At 38.3% G+C, this 20779-nt stretch overlaps 1 protein-coding gene across 13 annotated transcripts in view; it reads left to right on the plus strand.

Moving 5' to 3' along the window:
• Nucleotides 1-20779, plus strand: part of MAST4 (microtubule associated serine/threonine kinase family member 4) — a 516707-nt gene that overhangs the window by 452265 nt on the left and 43663 nt on the right. For all 13 annotated transcript variants that reach the window (XM_076008062.1, XM_076008063.1, XM_012784115.2 and 10 more), the window contains 5 exons: nt 82-291; nt 6168-6269; nt 9468-9600; nt 13149-13216; nt 15732-15817. In XM_076008062.1, coding sequence (XP_075864177.1) covers nt 82-291; nt 6168-6269; nt 9468-9600; nt 13149-13216; nt 15732-15817 — 599 coding nt within the window. The remainder of the gene's footprint in view (nt 1-81; nt 292-6167; nt 6270-9467; nt 9601-13148; nt 13217-15731; nt 15818-20779) is intronic.

Consider the following 20779-nt stretch of genomic DNA (forward strand, 5'->3'; position numbering starts at 1 on the left):
TGTAAAGGTCTCTGAAAATGTTAGATAAAGGAGGTGTGTTTCCTTGTATTATACCTGCATATGTGTGTCTTCTCTAAATAGGCTACAGCTCAGATGGAAGAACGTCTAAAAGAAATTATCACCAGCTACTCTCCTGACAACGTTCTTCCCCTAGCAGATGGGGTGCTTAGTTTCACTCACCATCAGATTATTGAACTGGCTCGAGATTGCTTGGATAAATCCCACCAGGGTCTCATCACCTCTCGATACTTCCTTGAATTACAGCACAAATTAGATAAATTGCTACAGGAGGTAAGAGCCACACACCATATAAAGTTTCCTGATTGGTTTTGCTTTTCTCCTGAAAAAAAAAATATATATATATATTTTTTAAGTAATTTGCTTACAAGTTATAACCATGAGAATGGAATTCACATTCTAGGAAAGTAAGGAAAAAGCAAAAATACCTACCTGGTTGCTACTTGCTGTGAATTGATTCTGGTCATTACTTATAGTAATAGAAAATTAATGTAATAACCTTTACAGGAACCTTGGGACCTGACAGTCTATGACTCTAGGATAAGTGGATTGGGAAGGATTTTGAAGCAGTGATTTTTTTTTCCCTCTTAACCATAAAGTTATAAATTGCCTGAGCATATGTGTGTTATTTGATGATGCTATCTAGTTGTAATGTCTGAAAAAACTAAATGGAAAATTGCTGGCTTCTCTCAGGCTATGTATTCTATTAATTAACCTGCATGTGGTGTTGGGTAGTAAATGGCAACTTATATTTTCATTAACATCAGTTCTTCTAACAAAATATCCAATTCTAAAATAACAGATAAACACAGGACCTGTCTGGGCCTAACACTTGCATGCCTAGCTCCAGACAACACCCAGGACAGGGAGGGAGCGGGTATAGGGGAATGGAATGAGTGCCTAACAGTGCCTTTCTCACTGAAATTGACCAGCCACAGGCAACAAGCAAAACCTGTTTAGTCTCTGTACTTGGATATATTGCATTTCTGTATCTCATAGGGCATAAATTATGCCCATGTAAACATAATCATAGGTGGTTTTCCTAAGCATGAATATACAAATAATTGCATAGAACTAAAGGAAAATACTAGCATCCTAATTTTCAAGAAATCCACCTGTCCTTATCCCTACCAAATTTAGTTATAGCAAGATAGGATCCTGCTCTGGCTAGCAGCCCTATTTTTCTTCCTTTTCCCATCCAAACTTTCTGTTCTCTGTCCCTGTTTCACATTGCAACCTACTGCAGTCTACTAAACCAGTGCCTCTCACACTGTCTTTGGGGGTGAACACATTGTTTTAGGGTTTTGTTTTTATTTCTAATTTGGTATAGACCACTTCTCTCCCATAAATTAAAATGACATGAGTTTTAGAGGAAAATGATCATTTACTTGGGTGTCCTGGCCATGTAAACTTGCTATAAAAGTCACTAAATCCTTATGCTCCATAATTATACTTGTCACACTCTGAGATCAAACAGTTTGTGGGTTGGTGCTAGTCTGTGGACCGCACTCCGAGGAACACTACAGTTGCGTGTTAAGTCTCTGTGGGCTTTGTGGACTACGTCTGCTTTCACCTAGGATGGTGTGTGACTCCAATATTTGTTGAATAAATGGCTTGTGACCCCCTCTCACTAAACTCACTGATGTCCTTCTCACTGTCATATCCACTGGGCATTTTATTGGGATGTTATCGAATTCTTCCCCCTTTTAATATATTTTCTTATCCTTGGTGCCCCTCTGACCATTTCTTGCTTGCCTCTTCCAAGGGTTTCTCCTCCCACTCATGTTTTCTGCAAGTTTCCCCATCTTGGATCCACTGCTCCCCCTCTCTCCTGGTGACCTTGTTGGCTGTCTTGTATTAAAATCCTGTGGACTCTAATGGCCTCCAATCCATATCTCAGGCCGGCAACCCTCTCTCAGATTTCAGATTCACTTGCCTGCCTGCCTACTAAATACCTTTCCACCTGAGGGCCTGCTGAAACAGACCCCACCTGTCTAAAACTAGACTCGGCATTTCCTCAACCACACCTGCCTCTCCTGCGTTCTTTGCTCTGTCCTTGGCACCACCATCTGTCCGATCATCTGCTAGAACTCTGAGTCATACTAGACTCCTTCCTTCCCTTCAGCACGCAACTGCTGCTAGAACTTCACGGTTTAGCTGCTAGAACTTCACGGTGTACTACCTCAATATTTCTGCAACTCTTTCCTCCTGTTCTGTAACCACTACCTAGCTCAGACCCTCCTCCTCACTGGTCTGCCTCCCTCCAGTCCTAACTCCACAAATCCACACTTCCACGTAGCAACCAGAGTATCTAACACTCTTTGGTGACTCCATTCTGCCTACAGGTAAAAACCATAACATGGCCTGTGGCTGTGCCCTCCCTCTCAGTGCATGTAGCCACAAAGCATCGTAATGACCTCTGTGGGTCTCTCTTCACCAGCAGGCAGTGGGCTCTGAGGGACAGCAGTCATCTCCAGCTCCCTGGTCCCTTGCTCAGTGCCTGGTGTTTGTCGGTTCCTCAGTAACTACAGAAGGGAGGGAGGAAGCCAGAAAACGCATAGGTATGCGTGCCTATGTATTTGATCTGTTATGATGTATCATCAAGTAATCTAATTCTGCTGTTGGATTTTCATCAAATCAGCTTCCAGAAAATGCTGGAAAACACTATGCATATTACTATTTGTGAGAATACCTTGAAAATTATGCTTGTTAAATGATGCACTTTTGAACAGAAGAGATAGGAGGAACCCTGTATTCAGCCTCTGTGAGATTCTCCTCTCTTAATTCTACAATTCTGCCCCAAGATATTACCATAATTACCAGTTTAGTCCTGTGTTTTTCATTCCTTCATAGGCATTCCTGAAAAGGGTAGAATTGATATCCAAAGCTATTTGCACTGAAACCCCTCACTTAATTTCATTTCTGTGTGACAGACTTGGCAGATTGCTTCATGGCAATTAGAAAATAAACTTAGGGTTTCAAAGGTCATGTGAATGGACTATATAGTAGATGAAAAATTATCAATTTTTAGAGAAATTTCTCTTCTGGCCAGAGAAACATGTATACTTGTGGCATAAACATCATTCTTGGCAGGAATAAGAATGTTTTCTTGTTTATCTTCATACAAAAAGTTTCCTTCAGTCCGTTGTAAAAATCAAAGCTACTTTCATTACCACATTTACAGTGTCCTTCCAGAGCTTAGAGCGAATCTGTTGCAGGGGAACTTGCCCCTTTTAGATAAAGGTGGATTGTAGGAACTTGCCTTGGTTTTCCTATCATGCAGTTGTGAGTCCCCAGCTGCTATAGTCTGTGCCGGGTGGGCCTAGCTCCCTGCCGTGTTTCTCATTTTCTGTCCTTTGCATAAACCCAGGCAAGGTCCCCATAAGGTTTGAACAGCTTGATTTAAGTAATGCTTTTGTGAAGTCCTGAGATCTAGGACAATTACAAATGCATGCTCTTATGTTCGCGTTCTTTTTTTCACTTAGGTGTATTTAGCCAATGGAAATACACAGGAAGCTCTAACCTACTCTTAAATTTGGGTCTTGATATTTTTTATTAGTGGCCAACACTTAAAATACAGACACAAGACATCCATTACTGTTCCCCCTTTGGAGCTTGCTGGTAGCAACCAGGAAACTATTTATCTTCTCAGGCTAATTGTATAATTTTATTTGGTGGTGTTCTAAAAAAGCTTTTCCTCTCCCCTTAATGTTAGTAGATAAAATATTATTTAAGTAACTCGTATGTTTTGGCCTTGGTTGTGGCTGATGATTCTTACAAGGAATAACTTGTAATGAACTGATCATTGTTATGATTTTTGAAATAGAATTTAATCTTAACTGAATCCTTTAGTTTTTTAAGATATAAAGTTCTCATATCCCTTTTCAAGAGACCACCATAACATGCCCAAAATAAAAGATTTTCTTTATATTCCTGAATGTATAAAGCAGTAATTATTATAATAAGAAGAAACTTCAGTTGGTATTCAGCTATATTTGTCAACTACAAAGTTAGGTGGTTTTTTTGCTTCCTGTTTAAGATTTTCTGTTTAATTTGATTAAGGATAAACTATAAAGAAGACAAGACATATCACCATATTTCTTGGCATTCATTGCATCTTCCAAAATTTATTTTTCTTGGAAAGCAAAAAGTGGGAAGAAAATTTAAAGGCACTTTCAATATTTGAGATGTGTGTTTGTATATGTATATGTGTCCTTATGTATGACCTAGCATCCTTACTGGTTACTAGGACCTATGGTTATAGTTACTAGTTGGTTTTCTTTGAACATATTCTATTCCACAATTATTCACCAATGGTCATTTTTCCTGTGTTTTTTTTTTTTTTTAATTTTAAATATTTGCTGTTTTGCTTTATCCTGTAAGTGGTTTCTGTTACCTGTATTTTGGAAAATGGCCTTTGATTTGATGGCTTAAATTCAATAGATATATCACTGCTAAATACAATCATTTTTGTAAATTTGGTCTGCCAGTTCTTTTCATGGGGGGAGGGGACTGGTCCTTGTGATAAAAGCACCTTCAAGAATGATTGTAAATGTTTACTACTGTGTCTATGAAATCATACTGTACCAGCATCACCTTCATATGTTGTTTTTCTTAAATCCTTAGAAAACAGTAAATCATAAAAACTTAAAAGTTAAGAAAGCCTAAAAGTAAACATATATATTAATAGAAGTTTACATTAAAACTTCTAAAACTTTTGATTTCTGTCTGCTTTGATATAGATTTACCTGATTCCTTCAAGAAAATATCATTTAAAATTTACATGACTATTAACAAACAGCTTTGCTGTCAATATTGTTTGTGCTTAAGCAATATGTAAAATAAAATTTAAAAAGATTGTAGGTCAGTTAAATTTTACTGAGTTGAGTGCCCAGTTATTATTTATGCAGTGTGTGAAATTGAATTCATATGTATATATCTAAGTAAGGTTGAGCACCCAAAATCCAAAATGCTCCAAATCTGAAACTTATTAAGCACTGACAGGATGCTACAGTGGAAAATCCCACATCTGACGTCATGTGACAGGTGCACAAAATTATTAAAAATATTATATAAATTTACCTTCAGACTATGTGTACAAAGTGTATATGAAACATAAATGAATTTATTGTGTAGACTTGGGTCCCATCCCCAAGCTATATCATTATGTATATGCAAATATTCCAAAATCCAAAACAAAGCAAAAATGCTCTGTCCCAAGCATTTTAGATAAGGGATGCTCAACCTGCATAATATTATCCAGCTAACATTAGAAATAAGCATTTCACATTTTTTACATGTGACGAAACAACTAATTTATAGGCTAATTGTATCATATATGGTAAATATATTTCAGGAATGTATCAAATGTCCAGCATAACAAAGGTAATCCGTCACTATGTTAGCCATTACGTATATCTCAGATGTTACATCTGGAAAATTAAGGTTCTTAGTCAGCTTCCACCCTGCTTGTACCATTACTTAATGTGTCATAAACTTTTTTTTTTTTTTTTTTTTTTTGAGACAGAGTCTCACTTTGTTGCCCAGGCTAGAGTGAGTGCCGTGGCGTCAGCCTAGCTCACAGCAACCTCAAACTCCTGGGCTCGAGTGATCCTTCTGCCTCAGCCTCCCGGGTAGCTGGGACTACAGGCATGCGCCACCATGCCCGGCTAATTTTTTTATATATATATATCAGTTGGCCAATTAATTTCTTTCTATTTATAGTAGAGACGGGGTCTCGCTCAGGCTGGTTTTGAACTCCTGACCTCGAGCAATCCGCCCGCCTCGGCCTCCCAAGAGCTAGGATTACAGGCGTGAGCCACAGCGCCCGGCCAATGTGTCATAAACTTTTAATATCTCCTTCATTTGTGGTTCACATTAAGAGCTCTTACATTTGATTTTTAACATAGATAATAAATCAAAGTTTTGCAATTAAGGGTTTAGCTAATAGAGGTCTTTTGTAGATATAGACATTTAATAGTGTCCATTTATGTTCAGATAATGCCTGTTTATCAATCTTTTCAGAGTATTTTCTGAATCACTCAATTTTTTAATATTTGCAGTTATCTAATTAGCATGCTTTGCTGATTTTTTTTCCCCCATTACTGGAGCAACTCTGTATCATCCTTCTTTTCATTGCCTTTTCATAGGCTCATGATCGTTCAGAAAGTGGAGAGTTGGCATTTATTAAACAGCTAGTCCGAAAGATCCTAATTGTTATTGCCCGCCCTGCTCGGTTATTAGAGTGCCTGGTAAGTTGCTATTAGATGTGACTACATTATTTATTGTTAACTGTGGGAAAGCAGTAACCATCAGAAAGCTCATTTCATTTGGTTTCAAACACCAGAGCTAAATGGGAAGAGAGGAGGAACTGCAACTTGTGAATGTTTATAATGACATCCATGTATGATTTGTCTTTTCTTACTTTAAGAAAGAATTCTAGGACTGGTGCTGTATTAAGTGATAGTCATATCACATTCTAGTCAACCTTGAAAGATCATCATGAAATAATGTGCTTGACCTTATCTCAGCATAATTACTTTATGTCACAGCTAATTTAAAATGCCGGCTGTGAGTCACATGTTTGGAGTTGCCAAGATGCAGAGAGGGAAATCAGAGAAAAATAGTGACCTGTAATTATAATTATTAATTGTTTTTAAAATGGGGGATGTTAGAAAATCAGTGCTGGTTAGCAACCCGTTTGGGAAAATACAATAGAGCCTCATCTAGATTAGTTCGTTTTAACAATTATATTTTTTTGGCCAGTGGTAATTTCCCTGTTTTAAAATTTTTGTTTTATTTGATTGAGATTTTAATCAAAACTATGAACAAATATAAAGCTTTGAACTTGGGAATTACTTTAAGGGGCTGTTAATATAGCATTAAAACTCACTTTTAAGTTCCACTAGCCATTAACATAATTATAACGCCATGTACAATACAGCTTTTCAGAAATACACACATACATAATACATATGTGGTTGTAGTGCTTTGGTTTTGCCCTTATTTTAATTAACATTCATAAAGTTTTATAATCGTGTAATATTTATAGCCCCATAAACATATGTCAGTGTATAGTGAGACACAGCAGAGGGAAAATCTTGAGAAAGGTCAGGAGTAGAGGGGTGGGGGAGGGCTTTCCATCAGTGGTGAGGACCCTTAGAACCACAAATATACCATTTGGCATTGAGTGTCTCTGGAAGAAAAGAAAGGGAAAAAAATACATTGGATACCTCTAGGGAAGGGCTGGGTAACTGGTGAACCCGGTAGAAGGAGGGCTTAACTTTTTCCTACTTCTCCTGTTGTGGCTTTTGAATTATGCACTCTGTGTTTGTACTTCCTGCAATTGTTTGATTTAGGGGAAAATGTCATTTAGCATTAAAACTTGTTTTTCTGGACAACAGATATGCTAAGAGCAGACCTTGACTTAAAGGGGAAATAATTTCTGGGTTTTTTTTTTTAGCAGTAATCACTCATAATTAGAAGAGAAAAACTAAAAATATATCCTCTCAAAGATAGAAACAAGTGACCTTAGAAATACCTTGGGAATGTTGCTGCTTTCAGTACTGTGTAAAGCTCAGGTGAACTGGAGTTTCAGACTATTAGGGGATGTTTCCCCAAACTGTCATCTAATGTCTACGGTTCCCAGGCTTGCTCCATCAGTCCATGTGACTTTGTGTAAAGGGCACTGAGTGTTTACGTTGGTTTGGCTTTGCTCTGCTTGCAGCGAGCTTTTTTATGTGGCCTTTAGAAATTCTTGAGTAATTCTTAGGTGAAATGCTGAGATTCCAAAGTTGCCTATTTTAGGCATTAATCAGAAAGGGGAAGATGCTGGGGAAAAATTAGGAAATATAACTGAAAATAGCAACTATGCTTTAAATCTGTAAGCATAATTGTTTACAACACATAAATCATGACGTCTCTGTGGGTATAGGGGAAACACCAAACTCAGTTTCTCCTACTATATTCTCACAACACACTTCTGACACCAGTTGTATAGGAACCTCACACATAAGCAAGCAAGCAATTCTGTAGCAGATACTAGCTGAGTGCCCTCCAGTTGTATTCCAACACTATCTGCCTGGAGATAGCTTCAGATCCTACAGGTTGAGGGCTCAGTCTTACAAGACTGCCTCCCACTTCCTATGCTAATCACAAGACCCAGGTTTTACCTGTACTTCTGACCAACTGGCTATAAATTGGGGTTACCATAACCCTCTCCTTGAGTTCAGTTAATTTGCTAGAGTGGCTCACCAAACTCAAGGAAATACTGATGTTTACCAGTTAATTATAAAAGGATACAAATGAAGAGATGCATAAGGCGAGGTATGGGGAAAGGGGTGGGGAGCTCCCATGCTCTTTCTGGGTATGCCACCCTCCAGGAACTTCCCCATGTGATATCTGGAAGCTCCCCAAACCCAGCTCTTTTGGATTTTTATGGACACTTCATTAGGTAGACATAATTGATTACAGCATTGGCCATTCGTGATCAACTTGGCCTTCAACCTTTCTCTGAAGGTGAGGGTGGTGCTGAAACTCTCAACCCTCTAATCACATGGTTGGTTCCCCTGACAACCAACCCCCATCTGGAAGCTTTCCTGGAGTCCCTAACCACCAGTCAACTCAGTAGCATAAAGGCATTAATTACCACTTTGAAGATTCCAAAGGTTTTAGGAGTAGGATAGGCATGAAGACCAAAAATATATTTCATAATATCACAGCATCTAACTAGAGTGATGCCATCCTGAAGATTTTTATTGCATACTAAAAGCAACAGACAGCCAGAAAAAAATAAATAAAATACATACGAAAAATGTTTTCCCAAAGTTTTATAGAAGACAGAGGTAATTGGTAGCTTTAATATCCTGTTTTTCTTTCTTAATCTGTATATTATGTGACTATTGGTATCTTAATTTTAGAGTTAACTAATAAAAATTATGATTTGAAGTTTTCTTTCTAATAATTTTGGACACCTCTGTATTAAGGGAGGTTTCTTTCAAAACCTTTGAGTAAATGTATTCTAACATTACTCCTTTTGTGACTGGTTGTGCAGAGAAAGAAAATGAATCTCAAATCTTCTGCATGGAAATTCCCAGATTTTAAAAGTTTGCTAAAAAGGCACAATTAAAAATCAGACCTGTTCATTTTCAATGAAGTAGAGATCTTAAATGGATCATAGTACCTTCAGAAATACCTTCAGAGTTACGTTACAAGGGAATTGGAAACGACCATTATCTTTGGGTTACAAGTGCATAAATGTATTGGCTTAAAATATGAATAGGCTTCACATATAAAGTGAGTATTATATACTTTTTAAAGCCACTTGCCTCCTTTCTGCATAAATAGGTTGCAACCATGTATATCCAGCAGTTTTATTGTGAATGGGATTTATGTAATAAAACCTCAGACAGTTGTGGCTCAAAGAAGTATTCATCTGTGTCTTCTACTAGGAATTTGATCCCGAAGAATTTTACTACCTATTGGAAGCAGCAGAAGGCCATGCAAAAGAAGGACAGGGTATTAAAACTGACATTCCCAGGTACATCATTAGCCAACTGGGACTCAATAAGGATCCTTTGGAAGGTGAGTACCTTGGTTGGGCTGACCTCTTACCTGCTTACGTACTATGGCCTCATGGAAGAACTTAGTGGCACATCTTTGTTTTTCCTTGTGTTTTGGCTCTGTCTAGTGAAAGTCCATATTGGGAGACAGTTGTGATTTGAAGGAAGTAGCCACAAGTCCAGGGCAGCACATGAGCATGACCCATTTTGTGTTCACCTAGAGTATGAGGGGCAGGCCTTGAAATCATAGGCCCGTCAGCCTGAGAATGCCAGAGCGTCCCAGTAGGGTTTAGATTTCCATCTCCTCTGAGAACTTTTTCTCTTGCAAAGCTCAGTTGGGCTCTTGTTGAGAGTACTTTTAATTTTAAAATGTTGCTAAAGAAATTATCATTAATTAAGTTGACATTTAAATTTAATTTGGGAGTAATGCAACTGATGGTAGATTACTTGAAATGCAGTATCAGTAGGTATCTTTTTGCTTATTTGTCTCAAGACAGCATGAAAAATAGCAATCTACAAGACAGCCAATGGAAAAAAGAAATGTTTTAAAGCTTATGAAAGGATTTATGGTTGATCTAAATAAAGAAGATGTCATTATATTAAAGACAGAGAATAGGAAGCATCCTGTTAGTGGTAAATCTAATATTGGTAAACTACCCCCCTCCCCCAACCTATTCCTGTCCCTTATTGTTTGGGATTGCTATTTATAACATTTAGGTTATATACTGCCCAGAAAGACTCAGACGCTATCGTTGACTCCTTCATGTCTTCTTGGTTCATTAAATTGAATCTGCAAACAGTGTTTATCTTGCTAAGTTATTTGTAATGGTGATAAACGTGGGCACACAGATTTTCTTCTCTGAAGCTAGAGAACCTGCTGCTCTCTGCCCTGCTCTCCTGTCTTCCCTGGCTTTGTTTGCTCTTACGGCCATCATATCTTTGCTCCCAGTGAAATGATGCATGCATTACTGTGAGATAATGCCAGATAAATTTATACTGTACTGAAAGCAATACCACAACAGATTCATCACTTATCAGAGACTGGCGGCTGCTTTTCTGAAAAGTTCCCTGGGGAGAGATTTTTTTTTTCCCCATGGCTTTTAAATTACCATCTTTACCTTTTTGAATCATGAGTCTTCAGAAATGGTTTAAATCAATGAAATAAAAAGGGCAGATGTTTAATGGTATTTAGATGAGTTTTAAAAATCACTTCAGGCATTACAAAATGATGCCTTTAGCTTCCTGCTTCAAAAGCTGACTCTTGGTTCCATTCCAGTACTACCCACTGCTTACAAATAATATGTATTTCCCAGATAATAGTTATTTAGCAGAAATTCTTTTTAAAACAGAACCATCTTTTAATTTGCTTTTTTAAAAAAAAATGAAAATAATTGCAGTGGAGAAAGCTGTCAAAGTATATTAAAGTGACTCTTCACATCAGTATAGTGAAGATTGTATCAGCCTTCGAATGGTAGTGCAAATGAGTTGTTTACAATTTCCTCACATTGCAGTAGGTATTACTGTAGGATGAACTTTGGTAGGTGAATGCTCTGAGGACCATTTATACACTTTTATAGAGGCTTTAAAAAATTAATAATCTTTGACAAGTTTGGAATCTAGTAATATAAATGGGAGTTATGGGTTTTTTTAATTCTTGATATTTAATTTTCTTAATTCAGATCTTGTAATCTATGTGTTAACACTTAAAATGTGACTTCTCCAGGTAATTAAATAAACGATCACAAGTCCTGATTAATCTATATTTGTTTCCCTTTCTTGTCAACATCTAAACCAGCATACCTAAAGCCTGTCCTTTGGGGGTTGGGCTCTAGAGCGACTGCCCAGGACTACCCTCTGGAGCCAGCACTGTGGCTGTGCAACCTTGACCATCCAGTCCATGAGCCTCTTTGTGCCTCGGTTGCTCCCATAAAAATAAGATAATAATCATAATACCTATTTGTTGGATTGTTTTGGGGATAATATGGGTTAATCTCTGTAATTGTTTATAGTAATTGCTTAATAAGTGTTAGCTGCTATTTCTGTTTTATTTAAACACTACTAAAGTTTGCCCCTTTGCTCAAGAGCCCTTCCACCTGACTATATTTTAGTTCACCTCCAAATCCATAAATCTAAGGTTCCAGTCACATTGAATATCGGCATCATTTGACACCAAGAAAGTACATAGTTTGAGCTAAGTTCATTTTTATTCTGCAATTTGCCCTATAGGTAAACTGGGAAAGTTAGTGTCAATGTTCAGTTATTTCATAATCTAGACTTTGTAAATTTTTTAATCTAAAGTTAACATTCTAATGTTGTTTTGCTTCATCTCTCTCATGTATAATCTCTACTCTAAAAAGATGATTATATTTATGAAAACATGAATACATGGACTAAGAGCCTAACAAATAATTTATATGAATACGAAAATATGTAGGAAAAACTATAACTTTTTATTATACATGTTCAGTTTTGAAAAGTTAGAAAGTGCAAGTAACAGAAGAAAATACTAATATCACTCAGATGACATCCATCAAAAGTTTTAGAATTCTTTCATGTTCTTTTTTTTTATAAACCATGATTTTTTAATTTAAAGAAGTATAAAAATTAAAATCAACAGTAAAGGAATTAGGTTTTCTTATTATATAAACTTAAGGATGTGTTCTAAAGTGTGCTGAACAATTAGACGCCCTTGTCTCTTTTAACTAGACCACGGAGTAGTACTTAAGCTGGTGTCTAGCATGTAGCATCCAGCCCAGGATTGACTATTTTACCCAATATAGTTAATTAATAATCAACATTTAATGAGCACTCAGTTTTTGTTAGGGAACATGCTAAGAGTTTGTGTGCATTATAATATAGAGTATTCATAAAAATCTCTAAGGGATAAGTAATATTTTTCCCATTGTACTGGGGAAGAGCCTGAAGTTAAAAGGGCACTCAGCTTGTGAGTGCTCATAGCGGTAGTAACCCCAGTCTTTTCATCTCTAAATCCCTCTTAGCCATCCTATTACTTCCTTCCTGACAAATGTCACAGCCTCAGTATACTTGGCAGGATGTTTCTCTGTGGATGTGAAGGGATGGAACGAGATGCTCATTACAACTTGAGCGTCATCTCTGAGTAGTAGTCAGTCCTCCTTTGATGCCCATCAGAGCCTGGGAAGATGCCTTTGTTGGATATCTGACTACAAGCAGAGTTGCTGACCCGCCAAACCCAATCCAAGCTGTGGTGATTGCATCCGCCAGTGAATCCTGCTAGCTGGAGCAGAGACCAAGTCTCTAAAGTTCCTCTGTCTGGGTGTTCATAGGAAATGGGGTTCCAGAGATTCGCAAAAGCTCCATGGGAAGAGCATTAGGCTGAACAAATGGGGTTCTATGTTAGGATGTGTAATGAACAGTTTCAAAATATCAGGTGCTGGTTCTTGCCATTTTGGATTTAAGATTTTCCCATGGGCACATTGGAGTATAAAGTTTTTTTTTCAATATTGAAGAAATTATTTTTCTTTTGTTTTAGCTTAGTACTCTTGTCTAATTGCAATGTTTTCCTTAAACTTTATTTTTTTTTTAACTTAGAAATGGCTCAGTTAGGAAACTATGATAGTGGGACAGCAGAAACACCAGAAACGGATGAATCAGTAAGTGTAAGTATCTTTCTTGATGAAACATGATGTTGGTTTTAATGTTTGTTAGCATCCAGAGACTTTGGCTATGTTATTTTTCTTATTTGTTCAAGAAAAACTATGTGCAAGGCATTGTGCCAGGCACTAGAGATACAATTTGAGTCCTTCCCTTCAAAAAGAAACAGAAGTTAATAAAAAGAAATCACACACAAAAATAGAAGTGCTAAACATGAATAAGATCTATGGGGGTAAAAATGACCACGTGGAACTAGGACATAACATAAAGCACTTTGCCTTTGTCCAGTCCTAAAATATTTCTCAAGAAAATGGTACTTGAGCTGAAATATAAGAAATTACTAGGATAAGAAGGGACAGAGGCCGGGCACAGCGGCTCATGCCTGTAATCCTAACACTTTGAGAGGCTGAGGCGGGAAGATTGCTTGAGGTTAGGAGTTCAAGACGAGCCCGAGCTATACAGCAAGACTCTGTCTCTACAAAAAATGGAAAAATTAGCGAGGTGTGGTGGCGGATGCCTGTAGTCCCAGCTATTTGGTATTTGGGAGGCTGAGGCAGGAGAATTGCCTGAGCCCAGGAGTTTGAGGTTGCTGTGAGCTGTGCTGACACCACTGTACACCAGCCCAGGCAACAGACTGAGAACCTGTCTCAAAAAAAATAAATAAAAGTTCATGTTTATTGGCTTTTCTTGCTTTATTTTTTAAGGGTAATGGGAAGCAACTGAGCTTTGGAGGAAGCATATGGGTATGTGGGGGTGGGTGGAGTAGGCAGGGAGGTGACCCAATCAGAGTTATGGCTTGAAAGAAATCACAGTGACTTTAGTGTAGAAAGCAGACACAGTTGGGGGAGCAGGTAGGGGAGATCCTGCGCAAGCCAGTTAAGAGGCTGCTGCAGTGGCACTGGTGAGAGGCCCTGGATGCTGGCACTGGTCTCTCTCTCTCAACACCAAAAGAGGAACTCAGGTGAAGCAGGTGGGATGTGGTCAGGAAATCGAGAGCAGGCTAGGTAGCCTGGAGGCTAAGAACCCAAGCTTTGGAGTCACAATTCCTGGATTTGAAAACCATCTCTACCTCTCACTGGTGGGAGGAGGAGATCTCTGTGCCTCAGTTTCCCCATATGTAAAATAGATATAAAATACATAGAATATCTCATTTAATATTTTATGTAAAATGGTTAGGACAGGACCGCATATTAAATGCTAAGTAAACCATAGCTATTTTTGTTAATTTTATTATCATAATATTATAATTTTGAATGTGCTGAGATTGAAGTTCCTTTGAAACATGCAAGAAGAGGTATCAAATTGGCAGTTGTGTATGAGGTCAGACATCTTGCATGCAATGGGAGAGTTTCTAGTGAAGATGTAAGTGACTTAGGAGTCATCCATGGACACAAATGAGATCACTTAGGTAGGGAAGAGTTAGAGACAAGAGGGCCTTCCTTGTACAGAGCCATGCAGCCTAAAGCCATGAAAGAGCAGTAAGGGTGGGAGTGGTTTGAAGCAGAAGTAGTCCCGGTTTTTAATTATATTTTCCCTGGATGGATCATACGCAGATGATGACTAGATCCAGAGCCTGTGGCTGAAGGCCAGGGGGAAGTAGAGGGGACAAATGTTTGAGCTGAAGAGATCAGGTAGACTGGGGGCCTGAGTGTTGGGCGCATTATCTATGTGAACACAGAAGTCACTCTGGATGGCAAGAGAACTCGGGCAGAGAGGAAAGTGGGTGCCCGAGTCTTCCAAAGATGAGTGGGACGACAGGGTCAGTGATGACAGCACTGTTGGGGGCGGACGGCGCCCACCGCAGAGTTACGAGGTTTCTTCCAAACAATGGCAAGGGAATTCCAGACTCTGCAGAGGGGAGCAAAGAAGCTGTTAACATCCTCTCAATGCTAAGATAAATGGGGCATGAAAGATTGTTTTTATTAAAAAGCACTTTGTTTATTCTTGTTGTTTGAACTAAATTTTTTAAATTGAGCCATCTCTTTGGAAATGGTTATCTAAACCACAGTAAGATTTCTGCAATGGAGGTAAAAGAAAGGCAGGCGTTCTACACTTGGGTGTTCCATGTGTTGCCCACTGCTTTTCCAAACAAGAAAGGGCGCCGCAGGCGTGAGACACGTCTGCCCAGCCCCGGGTGCAGCCCATTCTCTTCTGGCTGACTGAAACCGTGGGAAGGTTTGGCATTTTGAACTTACATCCCAAAATGTTAAAAGACCTAGGACAAGGCCAACTTGAGTAGTGTTTACAGGGGGAAATTAAAAAAAGGAAATCTTCTTTGATCTCCTGGAAATGTGGGTTCACTGAAATGCAACTGAGACGATGCCACGAGGAGCAGTTTATCAGCACTGCTGTGGCAGATTGATCTTCAGAGCTGTCCCCAGGCTCCCTTGGCAAGGATACTGTACATAGGGTCAGCATGTTAAACAACACAGTCTGTCATTCAGCTATTATCTATTGTGCTGATAAAATAATTCTCTCAAATTCCGAACTGCTTTTTAACTTCCATATTTTGTTTCCAAGAGCTCTACTGCTTCCCTGAAACTTCGAAGGAAACCTCGGGAAAGTGATTTTGAAACGATTAAATTGATCAGCAATGGAGCCTATGGGTGAGTAATTCAAGAAAAGCTCTCCTATTATATTTTAACATGCCTGAATAATATATTTATTCTTCACATTTATCTTATGGCAAATGCATATTGTGTAGGGACTTGGACTTTTCAGATCACTGCTCCTCCTCTGAGAGGTGCAAGGTGCACCTAAAATCACTCCTTATTGGATATCTCATCAGAAGACATATCAAGTGACCTAGAAGTTATTTTAGAGGATTGGAGAGAAAGACTTTAAAGGAAAAATCTGATATATTCTTATTTCTACCCCCTTCATTCTGCCCTTTTGGGTTCAGAAGTATTCAACTCTTTTCTTTGTTGATATACATATATATTTCACATATATATATATGTATATATATATTCACACACAACACACCATATTATGTTATTATATGTGTAATTTTATATATAGCATTGCTTCTTGAGAATTAGCCTGTATTTCCTGTTTGACCAACAATAAACCTTATGAGAAAAGTATTTAAATAAGGGTGGCTGAAAATTTAAAGCAATACATTTCTTTTAGTTTTTATATATACCAGGCTTTTAAAACTTGAACTCATACTTCTGTAGCAAAACCCCAAAAAAAAAATAAATAAATAAAACTTGAACTCTGCACTATAATCTAATCACATTAGTGGTGCTTCTTCCTCGATCCATTTGTGTAGACAATTTCCTTCTCATGGCATAGGGAGAAGAATGACAAGATTCTTCTGAGTCACTAATAGTTTGGAAGGGTATTTAATGACTCACTATAACCTGATCTATTTCAGACAGCTCAAGAATTCTAGTTTAATTAAGTATTAATCTCAATTCCATCTATATATGGAGAGCAATAAATAATCTCATAGACATTTATTGCCATTTATCACACACATGGGCAGATAAAATAAAAGCGATTTTTGTTGTGCCACAAGGGATCTTTCTCTTTACTATTAAATATTTTTTCACCTCTAAAATTTTCCACACCATTAACCCAGTGAAGAACTTAAATATTTGTGAGTCCTTTATATGCTTCGCTGATTTGTTTTCAGGATCTGTCAAATGCTGTATTTCTTGATGTGGCTTATAAATGCTTTCTGATGTACTTTTGCAATATATTATTTCCTTCAAGGACTTCATTGAAGCTTTTCTACCTAGGGAGATTTTTCTAGCATGCAATTATTTGTGATTTTTATTTGTTTACCATTTGTTTCTTAGTTCTTTATACTTTTAGAGATGATCTGAGGATTTCTTTCTTCATTGGGGAAGACTAACCGTTGGTTTGATGGGTGTGTAGGTTTGAGCTCTGCTAGATTTTATTGGCGGTGGAATTCTGGAATAAGATGAACTGTGAGGCACCACTCTTAAAAGACTTGGGTGTGTATCTTCACAGTGTTTGGAGTTCTAACTGGTTGAGTAAACTCATTTGTAGTGCAATTAAACCACTGTATAGTAGATGAGGTATATCACACTTTGGGGAACGGTTGGGAATATACAAGAAGTTAAACAAGCTGTGAATCAGTAAACACCCAGGATGCAGGCCAAGTCAGTTAATGGGCTCACAGGCTGCCTGTGGGAGCCTCTGCCGATCCATCAGCCAAGAGTTTTTTTTTTTTTCCCTCTCTTTTTTTGCTCTTCTCAGGTTTAATCTCTCATTATAATTCTGACAGATTTCCTCTACATTTTAATAATCTTTAATTTGAAGTTGGAATGGAGCTACCCTCATTGGTTCACCCCCCAGTCAAGATGCTGATTGCAGGCTTATGTGAACTGGCTGAACTAATGGATCCCTCTGTGGGTGGATGAACGGGCTGATAGAAGCTTTCTTAGAAACCTGTGCAGCAGGGTCTGCCACTCACATCAGTGGCTCAGAGAGACACTGAGTCCACGACTTCCCAGGAGTGGGTGGTGCTGAGAGCTAACCCTCGTTTAGGAAGGGTTTCTGACTGTCGTGCTAAACACACAATATGGTTTTCTTAGCACCATCCTTGGTGGAAATTCATGTTCTAAAGCCAGTTTGATAGACATCTGATTTCTTTCTCTGTTTAACATTTTCTGATCCCTGACTGGAAGTTAAACATCCATTTATGCCAACTTAGCACTGTACCAGTTTTGTTTCATGTGTTCCCTTCTCACAAGAGCCCAGTGTGGTAGTTGATATTATTTCCACTCACCTGTGGGGAAGAAGAGGTTCAGACACATGGTCACATTTACCTTGATTCCAAGTAGAATTCTCTTCTCTAACTAAGTAGTTTTTTGTAATCACTTGTGGCCCTCTTACTTGGGGTATACAGTCCTACTTCTTCCCTTGAGCACTTCTACTTGGATTCTTAAGTTATAACTTAGAATGTTTTCAAAGTGAAAACAAAATTGACTTAACCTTTTAAAAGTAAAAAGCTATATTTTAGCCAAACACAGTGGTGCACACCTGTAGTCTCAGCTACCCAGGAGGCTAAAGCAGGGACATCGCTTGAGCCCAGGAATTTGAGGCTGCAATGAGCTATGATACTGATTGTGCCACTGCACTCCAGCCTGGGTGACAGAGTGACCCTGTCTCTAATAATAATACTAATAATAATTTAAAAAATTAAACTAAATGCGAAACACTCACTGTTTCTCTCCCACTTTGCTTTTCTTCTTACATTTGATGCACATTATTCTCTTTTACCTCCCTGTAGCCTCTCCTCTCAGCTTTTTTCTGGCACATGTACCCCTGCAGGTCTCACCTGCAGATTTGCTAGCTCAAAGTCATGTATTGGGCTCTCAGCTTCATGCTTAATTTTATACCTGTTAGGCATTCTTGCTCCTGATTGAGCTGAATTCATTCTGCCCCAGATCCTGTCGGCTTTTAATTCTACTTCTCCCCACTCTCCCACACCCCAGTTCCATGTGGGCTCAGAGACAGCTAGGGTCCTTGGTCGCCCCTCCCCCTACATCCCTCCCACCCACCCGTGGGTTTTCCTTTTTCACAGGGAGGTCAGTGTAGGAAGAGAGACAGAAGCAGCCTTTTCAAAGAAAGTATAAGCCCTGGGCGCCCACAAGCAGATAAATGTGGGTTTTTTGTCAGGTCAGTGTAGTTTATAACATTGGGAGATTCACAGTCTGCTTAACAGTGTTGTGTCTGTGTCAGCTGCAGGTTCTCCTGTTCTGTCCATCCCCTCCCCTCCCCTTCCCCCACTCCCCTCCCCTCCCCTCCCCTCCCCTCCCCTCCCCTCCCCTCCAGTAGATTTAGAACATCAACTTATAGGAAAGGTATATGTAAGAGACAATAGTTATTACTCAATAAACAAATTTCAACACAATAATAATTTTAAAGTAGTACAGAAATAGAAAAACCTAAGAACATAAAACAAAAAAATCCAGCTACACCTAATTCTCATTAGGAAGTCTAGGCCAGGCTCAGTGGCTCACACCTATAATCCTAGCACTCTGGGAGGCCAAGGCGGGTGGATTGCTCAAGGTCAGGAGTTCGAGACCAGCCTAAGCAAGAGCGAGACCCCGTCTCTACTAAAAACATAGAAAGAAGTTAGCCGGACAACTAAAATATATATAGAAAAAATTAGCCGGGCATGATGATGCATGCCTGTAGTCCCAGCTACTTGGGAGGCTAAGGCAGAAGGATTGCTTGAGAGCCCAGGAGTTTGAGGTTGCTGTGAGCTAGCTGATGCCACGGCACTCTAGCCCAGAGAACAGAGTGAGACTGTCTCAAAAAAAAAAAAAAGTCTAGTTGACCCAGGCAACTTGATGAAGATATGTGTGTCCTGAGGCAGTGATAGCTCAGGCTACCTATAGGGTTCATTTCGATTGGTTTAGGTCAGCTTCCCTAAGGATTAACTGTTTAAGTACATCATAGCAAAGGAAAGCGGAGAGTCAGGCCAAATTTTATGAACTGGAAATCTGAGAATAGGGATGAAAGCCATTTTTTACACAGTGCCACCGAGAGACCTAGTCAGGATGCTGGTCACATTGGGCCTGAGGCATCTTTCTCTTATTCTTCTGTAAAATCATGTACAAGTCTCTTCTTCCTCCATTTCTTACTCTCACATAATATTGCCGAGCAGTTATTTATGTATAAATGATGGTTGATTGAAAATTAAAATGGCAACTTTATGATAATGTATGAAATTCATAATATATGTCTAAGGGTTCTCAGTATTAAACTTACTCAAAATTAAATATTGAAGGAAGAGATAGGAAGTAATATATATTGCAATAATAAAAAAGAGTAAGCAAGCTATAGAAAGATACTGTTTTTTTCTTTAACATTTTGAATTTTACATTCCATTTAAGAAATATATTCTCTATTTCAAAAACCCATTTAATGACAATATTTGTTTACCAATGCTTATCTTAGATTTAAGAGATGACCAAGTTATTTTCTGTGCTCCTTTGTGTCTGTCTAACCTCCCATCATCTAATTAGGAGTAGCTCAAGTTATCTGTAGTTTCCTGATTTTATCCAAATAGTAATTGGAAAAAGAAAAATATACTAAAAGGCTTTAATCTGATACAGAAGGACCTAGTTATTGGCTGGTTAATTAAAAAGTTGGTTAAAGTAGGAAATCATTAAAAAGAAAGATACATACTTTAAACATTTCAATTTAATCTAAATATATATAAATTTATTGGTCTTTTGGTGTAAGGCCTTTTTTAGACAGCCAGTGTAAACCATGCTGATAATACATCATTTCTGTTTTCCAGCTTTAGCTTCTTTAAAAGTGAAACAGCTTGAAGCAATCTGTATATAGGAATCTAGACTTTTATTATTTTTCAAACTTTTGGAACTCTTTTCAACCACACTAAATCAATGGGAATTTTATTTAGTATCTCACATTTACCAAGACTTTCCAAAACATTCATTTAATTTTCTTGTAAACAATAGTGCTTTTCCTTTTCACACGCATGTTACATTGGTTTAAATATTTGTTTAGTGTAGTTGAGAGGAGTGGAGTGGAGTGCGGTTAGCTTTTCACTGTACAGC

This window comes from Microcebus murinus, chromosome 11, assembly GCF_040939455.1.
Source record: "Microcebus murinus isolate Inina chromosome 11, M.murinus_Inina_mat1.0, whole genome shotgun sequence".
Taxonomy (NCBI): Eukaryota; Metazoa; Chordata; class Mammalia; order Primates; family Cheirogaleidae; genus Microcebus; species Microcebus murinus.